At 32.3% G+C, this 20,219-nt stretch overlaps 1 protein-coding gene across 3 annotated transcripts; it reads left to right on the top strand.

Moving 5' to 3' along the window:
* Positions 1 to 1,414: 1,414 nt before the first annotated feature.
* On the top strand, positions 1,415 to 19,231 carry LOC132757160 (sodium-dependent glucose transporter 1A-like). 3 transcript variants are annotated; one of them, XM_060748356.1, is made up of 7 exons: positions 1,415 to 1,501; positions 9,103 to 9,183; positions 9,600 to 9,742; positions 10,091 to 10,220; positions 11,626 to 11,781; positions 15,019 to 15,177; positions 15,855 to 19,231. In XM_060748356.1, exons 2-7 carry the CDS (start codon positions 9,114 to 9,116, stop codon positions 16,775 to 16,777), a joined length of 1,581 nt encoding a protein of 526 aa, XP_060604339.1. In that variant the 5' UTR covers positions 1,415 to 1,501; positions 9,103 to 9,113; the 3' UTR covers positions 16,778 to 19,231. The 3 variants fall into 3 exon arrangements, with proteins under 3 accessions (XP_060604339.1, XP_060604341.1, XP_060604340.1); XM_060748358.1 differs by lacking the exon at positions 1,415 to 1,501 and adding an exon at positions 7,079 to 7,519; XM_060748357.1 differs by lacking the exon at positions 1,415 to 1,501 and adding an exon at positions 8,778 to 8,890.
* The last annotated feature ends 988 nt before the right edge of the window (positions 19,232 to 20,219 follow it).

Here is a 20,219-nt window from a genome sequence, read left to right as displayed (position 1 = left end):
CATTGCCTAGATATATTTTGTTTGCCCAATTTCTTGAAATTTGGCAGAAATGTACATGATTGGAGAAATAAGGCTCAGGGAATTTGTCATAAAAATTTGTCATTAAAATCTATTAGTAGGGGAGTGAAAGAACAAAATTGTTCAAAAATAGCAATATTTTAATTTTTCTATATGGCATTTTTTTTTAAAAAGAACTCTCAGTAATTCAAACAGTTTCATAGTTTGAATTAAGATACATTTCACCACAACCTAAATCACTTCATCACATGAATTAAACCATATAGAAGATGGTAACAACAATTACTGCCTTTTTAGTCAGAACAAAAATAAAGCTGCAAAAGGACAGTTAATATTCTGTAAAAAAATCATTGGACCAAAACAAGGCCCTATAAGACGAAGTTTGAACAGACATAGAGGCAACTATATATATGCATCTCTAACAGAAGAAGACCCTCTGTCCCCTCTGTGTGCCATTTCAGGCACCTAAGTAGAGCAACGGACATCCTGTAAGCCAGCTGGAAAGCATTGTCACATTTTTGCTGGTGTTTACTTATTGTGACGGCAGAGAAAGTGAAAGCGACAGAAATGTCATATTCAGATGCTCGTTCATTGGTTACTTTTCTCCGGGGTTTCATATTGTGACAACAGGGAACGTGTTTTTATGTTTGACTATGATACAAAAGAGAAAGAACATCAAAACACTTGGCAAACTGATTAGTACTCGAAATCAGATAGCCTCGTGTTTCGATGCTCTTTCTATTACATAGAGGGACATATCTGGAAATGTGTAGACCTGTTCATGAGAGAAAATCGAAGTTGCGACATTCACACTAGTCAGTCCAATATGAATGTAATGCATGTCGATGTGCAAATCTTTTAGATTAATTTACGTTATCAAATGAAATTACGATTTTTTTTCAAACAGGGCTTAAATTCTAATTAAAGCAGTAGTGAAAATCAAAAAGACAAAAATCATGTGTCGTGTGCACTTGGCACCTAGCTTAAATTCTTGTTTCTAAAATCATAAATGGTAAATTACAAGACTTCATTTAAACCATAAAACGAGGCGTGTGAGTATGACAAGAGACGTAGACATCTACAACTTGAAGCTCTGGTGTATGTGATCATGTGATTTTCTATGTCTGCAGACGACATAGATCTAATTTGACATATTTCGAGAACAGATAGGTACTGTACGTATTATAGCTTATCTAACAAAAATATTATTTACAAATAGCCTAAATAGGAAAATCTAATCATATTAGATTCAAAAATAAAACAAATACAGTATGCAGGATATTTAAAATTTATCAAATACGAATTACTAAAGAAAAGCCAAGATTTATCGGTTTACTACATAATTCTACACCATTTGTCGGTAATGGATAGTTGTGAAATAGTTAGATAGTTACTTCCCTTTTATGTAAAATTGAACTTCAGATTAGGGCAACGTGAATTGGAAAAGGGTGTATTTTCAGTTTCCCCCGTATCATTATAATATGTAAGCTTTCTTGAAACATTTTTAAAGCAGTCCCGTGAAGTTCGCACAGAAAAGATATGTTCATTTAAATGAACACTGTGAAATGTAAAGCACTTATTTCACGGCGTCTCAACGCCGTGATATTGTGATGGGTAGTTTTCGGTAGCATGGGCAAAGTCACGTGACAAAATGCCTTTCGATTTCTACAGCCGACATTTTATTGTTTTTACGTAATCATTGTACAGCCCATTTCCGTGAAAAGTTACATAGAAACAGTTTTTTTTTCAAAACCATATAGAATCTAAACAGTATTTTTATCAACACACGAAATATCAGCGTTTTATATTAACACATTTCCGGACATCCTTTCGACATGCTTGAGAAATTCGCCTTGAATGGATTATGTATGGTGGCTGATTAACGCCATCCAAATATTTTCGCGTCTTCGCCTCAAAATGCGAAAACACGAAGGGACGACATATTTTGACTAATGTGTTCTCATGTCGGATCTATGTCTCTCTCGGAGTGAATCTTTTCACGTGTAAAATGTCTTTGAACATTACATTCCTAAGTTTCTATATTTGCAATTAAGAACTTAAATTGTCTTCTTTTTTTAGCTCACCAGAGCCGAAGGCTCAGGGTGAGCTATTAGTAACAAAGGGGGATACTCCGTCGTCCGTCGTCATGCGTCAACAATCATCTTCTTCTCTGAAACTGCTGGGCAGATTTAACTAAAATTTGGTCTGTAGCATCCTTGTGATAGTCACACTTAAATTTGCTCATGTCATTTCAATTGGCCCCTTTTAGGGTTCAGCAGAGCTAAAAATAGAAAAACCTTTAAACATCTTCTACTACAGAACTAATGGATGGATGATCACCAAACTTTGTCTGTAGCATCCTTAGGTAGTCTTTTATCAAGTTTGCTCATATTAATTTGATTGGCACTAGGGCTAAAAATAGAAAAACCTTTAGACATCTTCTTCTACAGAACCAATTGATGGATGATCACCAAACTTTGTCTGTAGCATTCTTGGGTAGTCTTTTATCAAGTTTGCTCATATTAATTTGATTGGCCCCTTGTAGGGGCTGCTATAGCTAAAAATAGAAATACCTTTAAACGTCTTCTTCTACAGAGCTAATTGATGGATGATCACCTAACTTTGTCTATAGCATCCTTAGGTAGTCTTTTATCAAGTTTGCTCATATTAATTTGATTGGCTCCTTTTAGGGGTCACTAGGGCTTAAAATAGAAAACCTTTAGACATTTTCTTCTACAGAACCAATTGACGGATGATCACCAAACTTTGTCTGTAGCATTCTTGGGTAGTCTTTAATCAAGTTTGCTCATATTAGTTTGATTGGTCCTGTTAAAGCTAAAGCTTAAATGCCCTAGCATTTCTTTAAATTAAAGTTTAAAGATATTCTAAGCTCTAATTTTAATATAAAAAAAATATTGACAATGGATACACAGTCTCCTTTGACTTCACACAAAGTAGATATGTTATGTTTTAAACTCTTAACACTATTCGTGGTCACAGTATAAATATAATGATAGTGTCATTACAAAAACTTCTTTTTCTTTTTTTTTTTATAGAAAAGACCATCTTTACATTGCCTGTAATAGCATATGCAGTTTCCTGTACATAGTATATTCATTCTTTTATCCAAATAAGACATTTTCAGCAAGAATTTCATAAATTTCATTGGCTTGGGTCATGACATGTTTATGATGTGTAAATATATTTCAGCTCTGGAATTCGGACTATTGCATCATTGAAAGGTCAGTTGTAGGTCATTAACCAGGAAAAAAATAGGCCTAAAGAAACATAAAATTTGTTTCTCCTGTACTTTACTATCAAAGATGAGTTTATCTGCTCAATTCTCTTATTGAATTTTGTAAAAAATTGTAATTTTTTCATTTTTTGTTGTTGAATTAACAAGGGACAAGGGGTTTAATTTCTGTTTCTGAATTGAATTTTGATATGAACTGGCTTACTTTTGATATATTTGATATCGCTTTACCTACTTTTTTGTCTTTTATGTACAGACTTGAAATTTGGACTATGGGTGTAATTTGTGTAATTTTTGATGTTGAATTCAATTTTGATACCAGCTGACCTACTTTAGGTATTACTGACATCATTTGACCTACTGTCTTGTATTTTGACATTCAGATTTTAAATGTTGACCAGGTTTGTAAATTCTGATGCCGAAATGAATTTTGATATCAACTGACCTACTTTTGATATTTTTGATATAATTTGACTTTCATTCTTGTGTTCTTGACATACAGACTTGAAATTTGGACTAGGGGTGTAATTTCTGATGCTGAATTGAATTTTGATATTAACTGGCCTACTTTTCATATTTTTTACAATGTTTGACCTATTGTCTTTTTTTGAGGTACAGTTATGTTACCATACAGAATGTATAAAAAAAATTTTGTCCCAAACTGTGAACTTCAAACATCTACACCTTACATGTTTTGCATGTGACATTTTGTGTTTTCATTCAAAAAAAGTTTTAAAAAAAATTGTCCAATCAAAATTAATCCTGCTCTAGTGGTCAGTTGTTCTGCATTTATTCTACATAGTCTCATAGGAACACACTTGCAACATACATATTTTAACAAATCCTTTCCAAAATATTAGGGCAAAATATTACAATTTTTATAGTGAATAATGAAATGATGGGTTAGATGAGTCATCTAGGGCCATCTTAGTGGTCCTATTGTTTATTATGAAGAAAAAAAGCTAAAACAATCAGTGTTGTGAAAGTATATTACTAAAGGGGCAAGTTAAAGTTGATCGAGCTGAACTGCCGAAAGAGCTGGACTTGCCTTTCAGCAAGTTCTTTTGAAAAATAATTTCCAACACTGAAAAACAGTTGTTTCTGGTGAGCGACTCAGGGCCATCATGGCCCTCTTGTTTAATAATTTCATTTTTCTTGCGCAATTCTCTAAAATGAGACTTGGTTTTTCTATATGCGTTTCACAATTAACATTCACCATACCAGGTTGTAAAATAACTTAATTTGGTCCTTAAATCAGTTTTTACCACAACATCAAACTTCATTCAGAATTCATGTCACGTTATTGTGAGCAAAATTCTGAGTTTCCTTTAGATATGAGCAAGAAAATGTTTATTACCCCCGCCGAAAAGACGGATACAGAATTAGTCTCCATCCGTCCGTCTGTCCTTCCGTCCGTCACTCTACATTTTTGTCCGGAGCATATCTCAAAAAGTATCAATTTGAAACTTCATAGGTGGAGGTATCAACTTGAAACTTCATTTGTGGATAAATCATATTTAGGAAAAGTGCAGTGCACAAGAATGATAACTCTACGCTGCATATTTTTTTCATTGTTGCCCTTTGTTTTTCTTCAAACTCAATTTTTGTCTACAGCAAAAAGCCTTTGAGATATCAACATGAAACTTCATGTGGATAGATCTCACTCAGGAGGTGTGCAATGCAAGAGTGATAACTGTACCATTTCTTAATTTTGAGTTATTGCTCTTTGTTATGTTTCATACTTAATTTTTCACCTGAGTGGAGCATAAATTAACTAAAAAAACAAACTTTGAGATGTCAATGTAATCTTCATAGGTAGATAGATCTTTTTGAGGATGAATGTTGTTCGAAAGAATGATAACTCTAACCTTTATAATTTTTGAGTTATTGACATTTGTTATTTTCTTACTTTTTGTCCGGAGAATATCTAAAAAAGTGGTAGAGGTAACAACTTGAAACTTCATAGGTGGATAGCTCTTTTTGATGAGAAGTGCAGCACACTAGAATGATAACTAACCGTGCATTATTTTTCAGTTATTGCCCTTTGTTATTTTTCATACTTAATTTTGTCCAGGGTATAACTACAAAAGCCTTTAAGATATCTACATGAACCTTCAAAGGTGGACAGATCTCACTCAGGAGATATGCAGTGCAAAAGAGTGATAACTCTACCCTTCATAATTTTTAGTTATAGCCCTTTGTTATTTTTCATACTAATTTTTTCACCTCAGTGGAGCATATCTCTGAAAAAGTCTTTGAAATGTCAACATGAAACTTCATAGGTGGATAGATCTTTTTTAGGAGGAATGTTGTGCGCAAGAATGATAACTCTATCCTTTATAATGTTTGAGTTATTGCCATTTGTTATTTTTCAAACTTTTTGTCCGGAGCTTATCTAAAAAAATGTTAGAGGTAACAACTTGAAACTTCATAGGTGGATAGATCTTATTGGGGAGCATTGCAGCACACTAGAATGATAACATACCGTGCATTGTTTTTTCAGTTATTGCACTTTGTTATTTTTCATACTTTATTTTTGTCCAGGGTATAACTACAAAAGCATTTGAGATTTCAACATGAAACTTCATAGATGGATAGATCTTACTCAGGAGGTATGCAGTGCAAAATAGTGATAACTCTACCCTTCATAATTTTTGAGTTATTGCCCTTTGTTATTTTCCATACTAAATTTTTCACCTGAGTGGAGCATATCTCTGAAAAAGTATTTGAAATGTCAACATGAAACGTTATAGGTGGATAGATCTTATTGGGGAGGAATGTTGTGCCCAAGAATAATACCCTTTATATTTTGTTAGTTATTGCCATTTGTTATTTTTCATACTTTTTAGCTCGACTATTCGATAAGAATAAGTAGAGCTATTGCAGTCACCCGAGCGTCCGCGTCCGCGTCGGCGTAACCACTTATGTTAAAGTTTTTGTAATAGTTCAAATATTTTCAAAGTCCATTGACATATGGCTTTGAAACTTTGCACACTTGTTCACCATCATGACCCCAACCTGTAGACAGGAGAAGGTAACTGTATCAAGCATTTTGACAGAATTATGCCCCTTTTTCGACTTAGAATTTACGTTAAAGTTTTTGTAATAGTTCAAATATTTTCAAAGTCCATTGACATATGGCTTTTGAAACTTTGCACACTTGTTCACCATCATGACCCCAACCTGTAGGCAGGAGGAGGTAACTGTATCAAGCATTTTGACAGAATTATGCCCCTTTTTTGAGTTAGAATTTACGTTAAAGTTTTTGTAATAGTTCAAATATTTTCAAAGTCGATAAACATATGGCTTTGAAACTTTGCACACTTGTTCACCATCATGACCCCAACCTGTAGACAGGAGGAGGTAACTCTATCAAGCATTTTGACAGAATTATGCCCTTTTTCGACTTAGAATTTACGTTAAAGTTTTTGTAATAGTTCAAATATTTTCAAAGTCCATAGACATATGGCTTTGAAACTTTGCACACTTGTTCACCATCATGACCCCAACCTGTAGACAGGAGAAGGTAACTCTATCAAGCATTTTGACAGAATTATGCCCCTTTTTCGACTTAGAATTTACGTTAAAGTTTTTGTAATAGTTCAAATATTTTCAAAGTCCATAGACATATGGCTTTGAAACTTTGCACACTTGTTCACCATCATGACCCCAACCTGTAAACAGGAGGAGGTAACTGTATCAAGCATTTTTTTTACTATCAAGCACTAAGAATAGTCGAGCGTTGCTGTCCTACCGACAGCTCTTGTTGTAAATTATTATTAATTGAGCCTTGATTTTAAACTAAATGTGTCTGTATTTCTTACCATCCTTTACTGGTTTTAGATTATCATTATTGTTTAATAGGTTTACTTAATTAATGTTGTTCATTATGTCTTATATATATATGATTATGTTTTATCGGATTTATGTAAAGCACTCTTAAACATTTATTATTTATGAAAAGAGTGCTATAGAAATGTGGTATATAATAATAATAATAATAATAATAATAATAATAATAATAATAATAATCTCAAAAAGGTGTTAGAGGTATCAACTTGAAACTTATTAGGTGGATAGATCTCATTGAGGAGGAGTGCAGCACACAAGACATTTAACCTACCGTGCATTATTTTTCAGTTATTGCCCTTTGTTATTTTTCATACTTAATTTTGTCCAGAGCATAACTACAAAGGCCTTTGAGATATCAACATGAACCTTCATAGGTGGATAAATCTCACTCGAGAGGTATGTAGTACACAAGAATGATAATTATTCTGCTCTACTACATATTAACATGGCTCTTGTAACAAGTTACATGATTATGATATTTTAAAACCTTCTAAACAAGTTAACATGTCAATTCAAAACAATGCTATTTGGAGATACCTTATCAATATATTTAACAGGTTTTTTGTTGTTTTTTTTTTTGTGTGGGGGTTGGTTTTTTTTTTGTTTTTCGCCGTGACAATCATATTGCTGCATTTCCCAGCAATTTTTTACTTGTATCCCTTATTGATGTGTTACTCGAGGGGCGGCCGTAACCTAGTGGTTAAAAATCTGAAAAAAGTGTGATCTCTCGGAGGCATTAAACCCAACAAAATTACATGAAAATTGCAGACGCGCTGTGATTGAGTCTGTACAAAAGCATCCCTCACACCCCAAGCACCGGCTTTCATGCAAGAACTGTACTTAATTTTCAACACTTAAAAGTGCTGGAATCAATGATCACGAAGGACCAGAAAACTATAACAACACTGAAGTGAAGTACAGTTGTTGACTTAAAACCACATGCCCCTCACTGTTAATTATGGGTTCGAATCACAATAGGGACTTTGGATTCTATAATGTGAGGAAGCTAAATGTAGTTGGTGGTTCTACTCAGGTGCCCGTTCAAAACATGCATGAAATAATGCACGGTAGTCCAATATATCAGATGTTACTGGCTTGGAATATGATAGCACTGAGCTAAATATATATATTATCTGTGATGATGGTCAAGACGGAAGGTTACCTGAGGTTTTCCTCCACCAGTAAAGCTGGAAAGTCACCATGTGACCTATACTGTGCCAGTGCAACGTAACTCAATCAAACAAAAGGTCTTCAATGAAATGAAATAATTGAACATTTAAAGGTGTTATGAAAGCTAATTATAATTCCAGGATACCAGTAGGTTACCTTTTCTCATTATGATTTTAGAATAAACAGTGTCAAATTATATCAAAATCAAGTATTTCTCACGAATTTTCAAAACAACCCCATATTCAGATACTGAAACAGATCTATTTCAGTAATTTCATTGACCCTTAACTAACTTCAAATCCAGAGCTAGTCATGGGCATATGGTTCACATGCTGAAATCAAACTATAGAAAGTATCAATATTAAAGATAAATGTTATTTCAGACATGATATGTAATACATTTATTATGGTGGTTAAACAAATAAATTGTTCAGGGGGAGGGGGAGGGTTATAAAATTTTCAACTGTTAATTCTGTTATCATTATCTCTTATTCAAGGTGTTGTTTTCTTTTTACCAGGTAGGGGAAGGGGCCATTTACTAAAAAATGGGGAATATGATTGTGGAGTTTTTGCAAAAGATAGAGAAAAAATGTTGAGGTAAATTGATTTTTTTGTGTGTGGAAAACTGCATGATTTTGGAGAATTTTCTGAGGGAAATCAGCCCTTGAAGGCTCTGGCAGTAGAAGGAAAACAGCCCAGTATTTAATAAAAAAAATGTACACATATAGGATACAAATGTTTATTCCCTTTTGATAAAACAATATTAGGCTTTGTCATATAATTAACCTTAATTTGATTTGTATTTTCAGTTTGCTAAACCATGACAAAACCAGATGATCAAGCGAATCAAAATGACGAGGACACTAAGGATTTAGTTCTGCGCAATGATGGTTTGTTTTTTAATAGTGTTTCCATAGCTCTAGACTAATTAATGTCAGGCCATCATGCATGAACATCTATTAAAGTGGCTTATCTTTAAACACTTGCATCCTTAAACCATTGCCCAGTTACTAGCATTACTATATTGTTCAAGAATGAGCAAATATACCACAAAATTACGTACAATTCATGTCACATCTGTGATAAACAGCCAGTGTCGGCATATGTGGTAGTATCACTGACATTATTTTTTTGCAATGTTGACTTTTCAGGTACCACCAAACTCATCAGATTTGTTAAATGCATAAATGTGTGAAATTAAATTAAAAGAAGATATATGTTAGGTCAAGAATGATGTTATCATCATTGACTTTTATATCATTATTTTATTCTTCTGACTTTCAAGATTTGCTTACTTATTACCTAGATGGGGAAATGAAAGGGCCTGATGAAAAGATGGAATCTGTCAATTATAAAAACTACAGTTTGTGTAAAAGACTAAAGGTAGATCATCCATTTAGAAGAAGATTCATCCATACAGTGTGGTTATTTTGGGCATTTGTTGGCTTGGTAAGTGATGTGCATGTCCAATAAGCAATGATTATCTTTGGACTTCTTTACTAGAGGTATCACAATGTTAATGCAGTTTACAATAACTGTCAGTCCGTTAGTGAAGCCAGTTATCATTATAATAAGATAAAGGGACTCTGTGTCAAGTAGTTACTTTAAAAATAAAATAGTTTTAGTATTGTCATTTAAAATAAATTCATACCTTTTACATGTGCTTACTGAAAATGCACTCATACGACAATTTGTCTCATTGCTGCTGACAGTAATCCTTAACAAAGCCATTAAGTAAATGAAATGTAATAGAAGTTCAGTTTTAATTGGTAATATTATTTTGTTGTCTTCACAAAGGGTTGGATGGTTGGACTAATGGGCCCATCATTTCCAGACCTAAGGCTAATTGTGAATCAAGAACTTGATACAGCATCTTGGCTTTTTACTATCTTTTCAATTGGATATTTGATTGGTTCTTTTTTTGGAGGTAAACATCAGTATAAATTATAACTCACATTTGACATCTTCATCTGTTTTAAGTCAATATTGTACAGATTAAACTAATCTTTTTGTACAGAAGTTAAAAATAAGTAACACAAATTGTTTGATCTATTCTTTTAACAAAATGATGAATTATATATAACCAAATTATTTGTTCTGAATAGATTCTGTTAATATCACTCCATGTTTAAATTAACAAATATATAAAAGCTTATTTGTATAATACAATTACATTCTAAAATGTTTATATATTTCTTTTCGGTTGGGTTTTATATAACACCAAACTAAAGATCATATGGCAACTTTCAGCTTTAGTGGTGGAGGAAGACGTCTGGTGTTTCTTTATGTACAAGGGGTTATCCAAAAATAATGGTTTTATATTGCTTTTAAATAAGCACATACATACCACCCGTCACACGGTAGAAAAACGCAGTTAGTCATCATATATTTTTTTGCTAAAAAACTACTAATTGACATAGGAAAACCTGCTAAACATTGCATATTTCTTCTATGATGTCATTTAAGTAATTCATTAAAATTATGAACGTCATTTCCGTAAATTTTTGTTGAAATCGCCAGAAACGCCAGACGACGTTATTGTTTACAACGGGAAAGTGACGGACACGCAGATATTAGAAAATAGCGTGATCATAAGATTTTGTTGAAATTTTGGGAATGACACCAACAAAAACAGAGAAAATAAAATTTTACTATCATAAGTGTTTAAGTGGTTTAAAAATATTTAGTGATGGACATAACTTTGAGAAGCAGTAATGGTTATTGACTGCGTAACGTTGAAGCATAAGTAGTACGTTAAATATTATGACGTTGACGTCAATAACATTTTAGAGTGCGCCGCTGTCGCCGACATGTGTTTCTGTCAAATAAAATATTGCTGTAATATAAGAAGCTACTAGCATGAATTTTTCTGTGTTTATTTGTTATTTATTCTTCTAAGTAGTGTAAGAATTTCAAATCAATATCTCAAATATATTTTACGCAACAAAGAAAGTCCACAAACTTTTGGATAACCCCTCATACATGTATTATTGCAGACACAAACGGCACCTGAGTAGAACCAATGATGTTCTGTAAGCTGTCTGAATAGAAGATGTTTATATATATATTTGCATACATGTATATAAGAGTCAGTGAAAAATGTAATTCATTGTGAGCTATTAACAGACATAAACATGTAGATCATGGTATATAAATCATAACATATTTCAAATATATTATGCATCCTAAGAGGCTGAGACATGAGAATTTAAGTTTGCTAAAGGTTTGTAAAGTACCAATTAGTAAGCTAGGAAATATAACATCTTTAAATTTATAAATGACTGTTGTAAACTTACATATATGTTTAAACAGGTTTCAAATATTTCTTGTAGGTATACTGTATGATAGATTTAACAAGTTGCTATTGATAGCATTTTCCACGTTGATCATGGCTGTAACAACAGGAGTTTTACCATGGTGTAAATGGTTTCCTCTTATGATGGTGGTGAGGTTTATATCTGGTATAGGTGCCGGAGGTCTTGATACAGGTACTTAAAACAATCTTACAACATTCACCGTAGGGAATGTGTTACAGTATCGCGTTTTTCGGTTACAGTATAGAATTTTCAAGATGGAGGATTATTTATGGGAAGAGAGGTAGGTGATTTTTATTCAGGTCCATGCTACTAGTAGTTTAGTTTCTAAAAAATGTTTTTGTGCTTTGCTTGTAAGGAACAGAATCCGGTATCTAGTCATATATTTCTTCAGACCCTGCACCGCAGATTTATCTCTATATTGTCTCATAAATGTGCAGATTTGACGGTTTAAAAATTTGAATCGAGAGACCAACGCATTTTTCTCCCATTCCGACATTATTTAAGCATGCCTAGATAAAGTAATCTACAAAACGTTAGTCCTTTATGTTAAGAAACGTTTATAAAAGTAAATGACCAGTTGAACCTATTTTCCTGTTGGTAAAATGCGTTTGAAAAAATAAACAATGTTACAGTATAGAGCGAGGTTAATTTTGTAGGGTTACAGCATAGACCTAGCGACTTTGATCCAATTTTGTTACAGTTTATACCCAGATTTCTGTTACAGTTTAGATACTTGCCAAATTTCAAACAAAGTTTGTGTATCCATTATTTTTATGAAATAACTCATACCTTTCTATTTAATACATTCTTGAAAGGTTATTACTTTTTTTCTTCATCAGAAAAGTTATAGTTTCCTATTTTTCTTACTTTAAGTTTCAGATTGAGACTTTTTGCAGTATAAGTAATGTCCTAAGTAAGGACTGTTTTCACGACAACAACAGTAACTTTTATCGAATTGTATTGAGAGAAGAAAGATTATTGCTTGATTTCATTACACATTATAATAATGCCTAATAGTAAAAAAAATAAAAAAAAAAGAATTTTTAACAGAACCCAAAAAAAACTAAAAAATTTGCAGGCTCATTTTGATTAAACCCCTTTTCTGGGGTATTTGAATGCAAGTACCGCCCAGCCTCCACCCCCGGTTCAGCAAATTTCACAAAACAGAATTACAAATTTTTTAAACATTTATGTTTTAAGGTTTTAACTTCATTGACACGTTTTAAATCTATGAAAACGCATTTCCCCCCAGGTAAAAAATTTGCTTTCCTAAACGAAATACAATGAGGAAACTAAAAAAAAAAATTTTTAAGGGGTTAACCTCATACCTAGATAAGCTGTAAAAAAGACCAATTAAAAAGCGGGAAATCCCGAATGATAAACGTTTTTTAAGTGGAAATATTTGAAACCCCTTAAATTTTTTTTTAATTTGGGGAATTTTCCCTTTTACCATAATTATTTTTAAGTATTTAAAAGGGGTTTAAAATTTTTAATTTTTTTGGGGTTGGGGAATTTTTAAAAATTCTTTTTAAGTCTATTTGTTACTTTTTGGCTTTTTGGATTTAAGTTTAACGCACTAGTATGTAAAAATTTTCCCTGTTTAGTTTTAAAAAGACCCAAAACCTTGTAAACTTTTCAGACCAGCGGGACCTGAAGAACCCCCCGATTTCCTAAATTGCTTGATAGATTCCTCACATTAAAAAAAAACCAAAGTATGATTGGATTTCAACTACAGCAGTAAATGAAAGATGATTTGAAGTCGGCGGCCTTATCCGACTCTGCCCACTATTATGAACCTCCATCAGGCTCACTAGAGATCAAAGATATTTGTAATTGTCTGACCTTAATTTATACTCTATAACTTTCAATATTATTTTCTTTTTCAGAAACATGAAAACTGCTATACAGGATGTCTGAAATGGAAAAACAACTTTACTTTTAATAATGACAAAATAATCGTAACTCAACAAAGAAGCATTTGAAAATGACGCCATGACCATGATTTGATTTGAATGCTTTTGGTTCGAGATGAGAAGGGTCTTTAAACATTGCCTTTTTTCAAAATATATGTTTTGGGTTTTCGTATCCCGATTGCAAACCAAAACCATTTGAACAACTTAATTGGTAGAAAGTCATGTAAATTTCATCACATTTAGTCAAGTAGTTACTGAGCGGATGGGATTGCACACACTTGTGTACGTCAGAAGGACGAATAGCCATCGGGCAATAAACTCACAGAGATTTAAAAGTCTATGTAAACATTCATACATTTTACCTAGTTATATATAGAAAATATCGAAGTCTAAACTGTAACCGAAATCTGGGTATAAAAAACTGTAACAAAATCGGATACAAATCTCTAGGTCTATGCTGTTAACCCTGCACAAATACCTGGCTCTATACTGTAACATTGTTTTTTTTTTCAAACGCATTTAACGAACAGGAAAATAGGTTCAACTGGTCATTTAACTTTTATAAACGTTTCCTAACATAAAGGACTAACGTTTTGCAGATTTACTTTTTCTAGGCATGCATAAATAATGTCGAAATTGCAGGAAAATGCGTTGGTCTCTCGATTCAAATTTTCAATCTGTCAAATCTGCCTATTTATGAGACAATATAGCGATAAATCTGCGTGCAGGGTCTGAAGAAATATATGACTAGATACCGGATTCTGTTCCTTACAAGCAAAGCACAAAAACATCTTTTAGAAACTAAACTACTAGTAGTATGGACCTGAATAAAAATCACCTACCTCTCTTCCCATAAATAATCCTCCATCTTGAAAATTCTATACTGTAACCGAAAAACGCGATACTGTAACACGTTCCCTACGGTGACATTGTTAACATGTAGGCCAGTGCATATCCATCATGTTGCTTAAAACTTCACACAAATACTAGTTTACCATGTCATTTGATTTGTTTATCTATTTTATTTTTACGAATAAACTCTACACATCTTTTTACACTTATAAATTTAGTTAAAACTTTGATAATATTTGTAAGAGTGAAATTGTTCAAACATAAAGGGTTTGGTATCATAACCTTGCTTCTTTGGACACAAAAACAATGTATCTTATATCATTTATAGTTTCAAAAAAAGCAATTTTGTTTTAAAAGTACATGTATAAAGAAATTACTTGTTGAATAAAAATAAAGTTAAAGTGATATCTTGTTTAGTTGCCTCTTTTATGATGAGTAGATAGTGTGTAGAGTATTATTATATATGGTAGATATTGTGTTGTTTAAAATAATAAAGAGTATTATTATATATGGTTTCAGTGGTTTAATACCGGTACATATCCAGATAATAGTAATCATGTTTAAATAGAGCGGAGGTGCTTAAACATATTTGTTTTAAATTAGAACGTTTTATCACAAAAAATCATGCTTTTTCTACAAACAGGAGGAAATGCTGATCTTGTGTCACTGTGGGATGAAGAAGGAAGACCTTATATGCAGGCATTACATTTTTGCTTTGGTTTTGGTGGGATTATATCACCATTAGTGACAGAGCCTTTTCTGGCACAAAAAGAATGTTTGGATGTTGATAGAAACAGAACAGGTATTTGTCAACATTAATAAAGCTTTTCATTATTCAGTAAAACCTCAACATTTCAAAATATTGAGATTTATTTTGTGCATACATGGACTGTAGAAGTTTAAAAATTGTTCCATACAAAGTTGTTACATTAAAAATAAAACATTAGTACAACTTAAGAAGAAGATAAATTCTACATTGTAAAGAAAATGTAACATTCCATACTCTCATATTTTGGTATATTAATATTGTACTGTCAACAGGAAAATATTGTATTTGTTTGAAAAACCTTGACAACAAATTTATATAAAAGAGACATTTCACAGATTTATTTTGAATGAAATTTTCTGAAGGTAAAGAATAGTCAAAGTAGAATTTAAAGGGATACCTCTGAGGTTTTATTGGCATAACGGGACTGGAAATAATTTTTCAAGATTAACATTCCATTGAATGTAGATCTAGACCAATAACAAAAAAATATCATATTGTTTGTTCACTTCGTTTTTCCAGAATAATTATTCAAATTGTGAAACATGACTGAACATTGAAAACTTTTCACACAAATCAGACTATGAATAGCACAAAAATAGGATTTTCAACCGGATTCATGAAAGAAATTAAAATATTATATCTTTGACTTTTGGACCTCTGTGGAGTACCTTTAAGTGATTATGTCATTACATAGAATACATTATCTTCAGGTATTTTATCAGATCATACACTCCCTGGGATTATAAATGAAAGTGTTGCCATGACAACCGATGCAACGAAGATATCCACCAGCACATGTGAGGAAGTATATGGGGAAACTTACATTCATTATTCTTACCTTATTTCATTTTTCATTCTGCTCTCAAGTTCAATGCCATTTTTTATCATGTACCTGAAAATGGTATGCAGAAATAAGACACGTCATATGGCAGCTGATAAAAGTGAAATTCCTCGTCCTGATAAACTTCCATTCAAACTGAAAGTTGTTTTCTTAATTCTTTTGTTTGGGTTCATGATGACTTACTGTGCTGTTGAGGACACATTTGCTGGGTTTTTAGCCACATTTTGTATCAATTATTTAGGCTGGTCTAAAGGAACTAGTAGCTTTGCAACAAGTACTTACTGGGCATCATTTTCTTTTGGGCGGTTTTCTGGAATATTTCTTATAAAAGTGTTTAAACCTGTACAGCTTTTATGGGTGTATTGTTTAGCTTTAATGTCAGCTTTTGTTGGTTTGTTGATTGTTGCTTTAACATTTACTACAGAACTAGTATGGATGTTTATAGCATTGGCTGGATTTTCCATGTCTATCATATTTCCTTGTATTTTTACATGGACTGAGGAAAGTATACTTAAAGTGACTGGAAAGATTTCTTCCATGTTTCTTATAGCTGCATCTGGTGGGTTAATGCTAAATCCATTATTACTAGGCTATCTGATGGACAACTTTTCTCCCATATGGTTTGTTTACCTTCTACTGATTCAAAGTGTTGTATGCTTTTCACTGTTTCTAACAGTGTTTATTCTAGTCAGGAAGTATATTAATTTTACTAGTCTTCCTAAACCATTAGACATAGAAATAGTCATTTCTGAGCAGGAGATGGTACCATTAAGTGAGAAGAAAGAAGAGTGAAAGTGGACTTAAAGTTTATAACTGTAGAGTATGTTTACTATTTTTACAATTTTTCAAATATTTTTATCTCAACATGTATATATACTGATCTTGATTTTATCCATTGACAGTTTGTTGAAAACAAGGGATTAGTTGGGACTGTCCTGAAACATTGCACTATTCATACATATATCACTAGTATTCAACATGTGATGAAATATCGATTAAAAATTTTGAATATTGATTCAATATAAAACCCATTCTCCATGTCTTGTGATAATATCTCTGATTTGGCTGAAGGGAGATGTTACTTTTATCCTTGGATAGTTTGAACTCCTATATTAATTTTAAGAGGTCAGTGAAATAATAACATGGAAACTTATTCTCTTTTAGTACCTGTATGTTACATATTTGTGATGTGCATAAATCATGATGACAAGTTATAACAATTTTTGAATAGTTTCTAAGGGGCTAGCTATTTTATTCAATATTATTATTGATATTTGGTTTTTTATAGTTATATACTTGTACTAGTTACAAAATTCTACATTAATGACACCCATGCTTTATAATTGTTGTTCCGATATAGATGGTCTCTTTATGTGATGGTTTCTAGTAGTGAAGATAAAACATTTTAAATTTTTTGTTTTATATTACATGACAAAGTCAATGACATTGGTATTTTGTATATATTATATGAAGTACATGTACATACAGTAAATTGAAATTAATTAGAATGAGATATTGGGAGGTATCAGTTATATTTTCTTGAGGATTATGTCCTCTTTTAAAGTCAAATATGTTGTATTTGTTTATGTGCCATGTCATATTTTACTTTGTTTATTATTGTTTTTTGGTGTTGATTTTTTTAAAGATTGTTCATATATTATTTACTTTGACAGTAAAGAAAACATGACATTTTGAAGTGTTTATCATCATATCATAATTAATTTATATATTTTATGTTAACTTCTAGTTCATATGATCACACAGTATGATCAAAGGCTCTCCCCTGTCCCTGATTGTTCAAAAGATCTTTAAATGGGATTTCTTCATAAACCTTACCTCATACATTTCATTATTCAAGCTGTTTGAAAAAAAACAACAATAGTTTTGTCCTGTTGCATAATCTTCCTCACAGGAGCTAATTGTAGATTTCAGAAGAAAAATTTCACTAATCTTCCTTCACATTGTAATGGGTGTGTCCTGATGTTAGGCACATTGCTTAGTGTAGCGGAATTAAAGCAGCATGCGGCACTTAGAATCTAAAAAAATTACTGTGTTCGTAATGCAGTTGACTTATGGTGATACATACAGCAAAATCAATCATTGCATATCACATGTATATTGTTGTCACTTTTAAATTTCCTTTGACTTAAAAGTCCATGTATTTTTCAATATTTTTCTTTGTTTTTAGCTCACCTGTCACAAAGTGACAAGGTGAGCTTTTGTGGTGGCTTTTCGTCGGTCCTTAAACTTTAAGTTTAAACGACATCTCCTCATAAACTGCTGAGCCAATTTCATCCAAACTTCACAGGAATGTTCCTTTGGTAGTCAACTTTAAAGATTGTTCAAAGAATTTAATTCCATGCAGAACTCTGGTTGCCATGTTAACTGAAAGAAGAAAAAACTTAAAAAATCTTCTTTTACAAAACCGAAAGAGCTAGAGCTTAAACCTTTGACATGAAACATCGTCTAGTCAGTGTCTACCAAGTGTGTTCAAATAAAAGCCCTGCGGTCAAAATTGGCCTGGCCCGGGGTGGGGGGGTCATTGATTTTTCTTATTTGTATATAGTAAAAACATCTTCTTTTTAAAAATCTTCTTTAGAAAAACCCCAAAAAGCTAGAGCTTAGATATAAATCATGATACATCTTCTAGTGGGTGTCTACCAAGTTTGTTCAAATAAAAGCCCTGGGGTCAAAATTGGCCACGTGCCAGGGGGTCATTGTTTTTCCCTTCATGTATATAGTAAAAACTTAAAAAGTCTTCTTTTGAAAAACCCAAAGAGCTAGAGCTAAGATATTTAGCATGACACATCTTCTAATGGGTGTCTACCAAGTTTATCCAAATAAGGGCCCTGGGGTCAAAATTGGCCCCGTCTGGGGGAGTCATACTTTTTCCCTATATGTGTTTAGTATAAACTTAAAAAATCTTCTTTTAAAAACACCAAAGAGCTAGAGCTTAGATATTTATCATGAAACATCTTCTAATGGGTGTCTACCAAGTTTGTTCAAATTAAAGCCCTTGGGTTAAAATTGGCCTGCCCCTGGGGCCTATATACAGGTGAGCGATTCAGGGCCATCATGGCTCTCTTGTTTTTTTCTTTTGGAGTTTGGAAAATTTGACAAAATATTAAATTCCAAACAATGAAGATGTAGTTACTTTATATTTATGTAATAGTAGCTAGCTACATGTAGTTTGTCTATGATTTTTGTTAATTGGTGAATAATTTAATAAAAATATTGATGATTGTTTATGTTTGTTTGTTTGGTGCCAGCTTGTTTCAAACAACTAATTCAGTTGTTTACTGTTAGAAAATTGTTGTTTTCCAAGTTTTGAATTATGTATGCTAATTATGTGATGTCCCAATTACATTGTACACTATATATCCCGGATTTCTATAATTAAAATTGATATCTTTTTTTAAACATTAAGCAATTTTTGCACACACAAACAAAAGCCCTAAAGAACACCCAAAATGACTTTATTGATAAAGTTGCAATAATTATCAATAAATGATGCCATTGTGATGTTTCGGAGAAAACCTCATAATAGCTCATAGACGAAACTGTTTTTTTTTATTTTGAAATTGTCTAATAGTCAGCCCTTGTCGCATTTAGCTTATATCTTTTTATTGTATTAATGTAACGTACATTACTGTTAGCACCTAGAATTTTCAACGTTTAAGATGTGTTGTAGATACAAATACAGGAAACTTTTACAATTAGTGATTGCACGGTGCTCTGTAAAAGGTTATGTACTGGATTTATACAAATTGCTATAATGGCTTTTCAAATGTCGCCAATGTAATCAGTATGAGAAAGTTATATTGACATATTTCTAATTTATTTTCAGGACTTAATGTTGTATATACACTTTTACTTTATTTTCTACCTACTTCTAAGTCTAAAAGTAACACACGTTTCTGTAACGTACGTTACTTTATGTAATTATAAAACTCACCTTGCCATTACTTTGCCGATAGAGTATGACAAACATGATATCAATTTAAATATCCAATTTTTTCTGAGTGTTATAAAATGGCATTGACCACATTGATCGGAAATGTAATTCAGTACTTGTGCTGAAAATATATTGTAAACATTTAATATGTGTCAGACAATATGACGTGTAAAAACCAAGTGACTTGAAAAGTGAGCTTCAGGCACTGGTTATAACTTACTAATTTATGTTATACTTCTGATGATTACCATATTATAACACTTATTACATTCTGTATAT

Source organism: Ruditapes philippinarum, unplaced genomic scaffold (assembly GCF_026571515.1).
Source record: "Ruditapes philippinarum isolate M1 unplaced genomic scaffold, ASM2657151v2 ctg2291_1_1_1_1, whole genome shotgun sequence".
Taxonomy (NCBI): Eukaryota; Metazoa; Mollusca; class Bivalvia; order Venerida; family Veneridae; genus Ruditapes; species Ruditapes philippinarum.
This window is presented reverse-complemented; position numbering and strand designations above follow the sequence as displayed.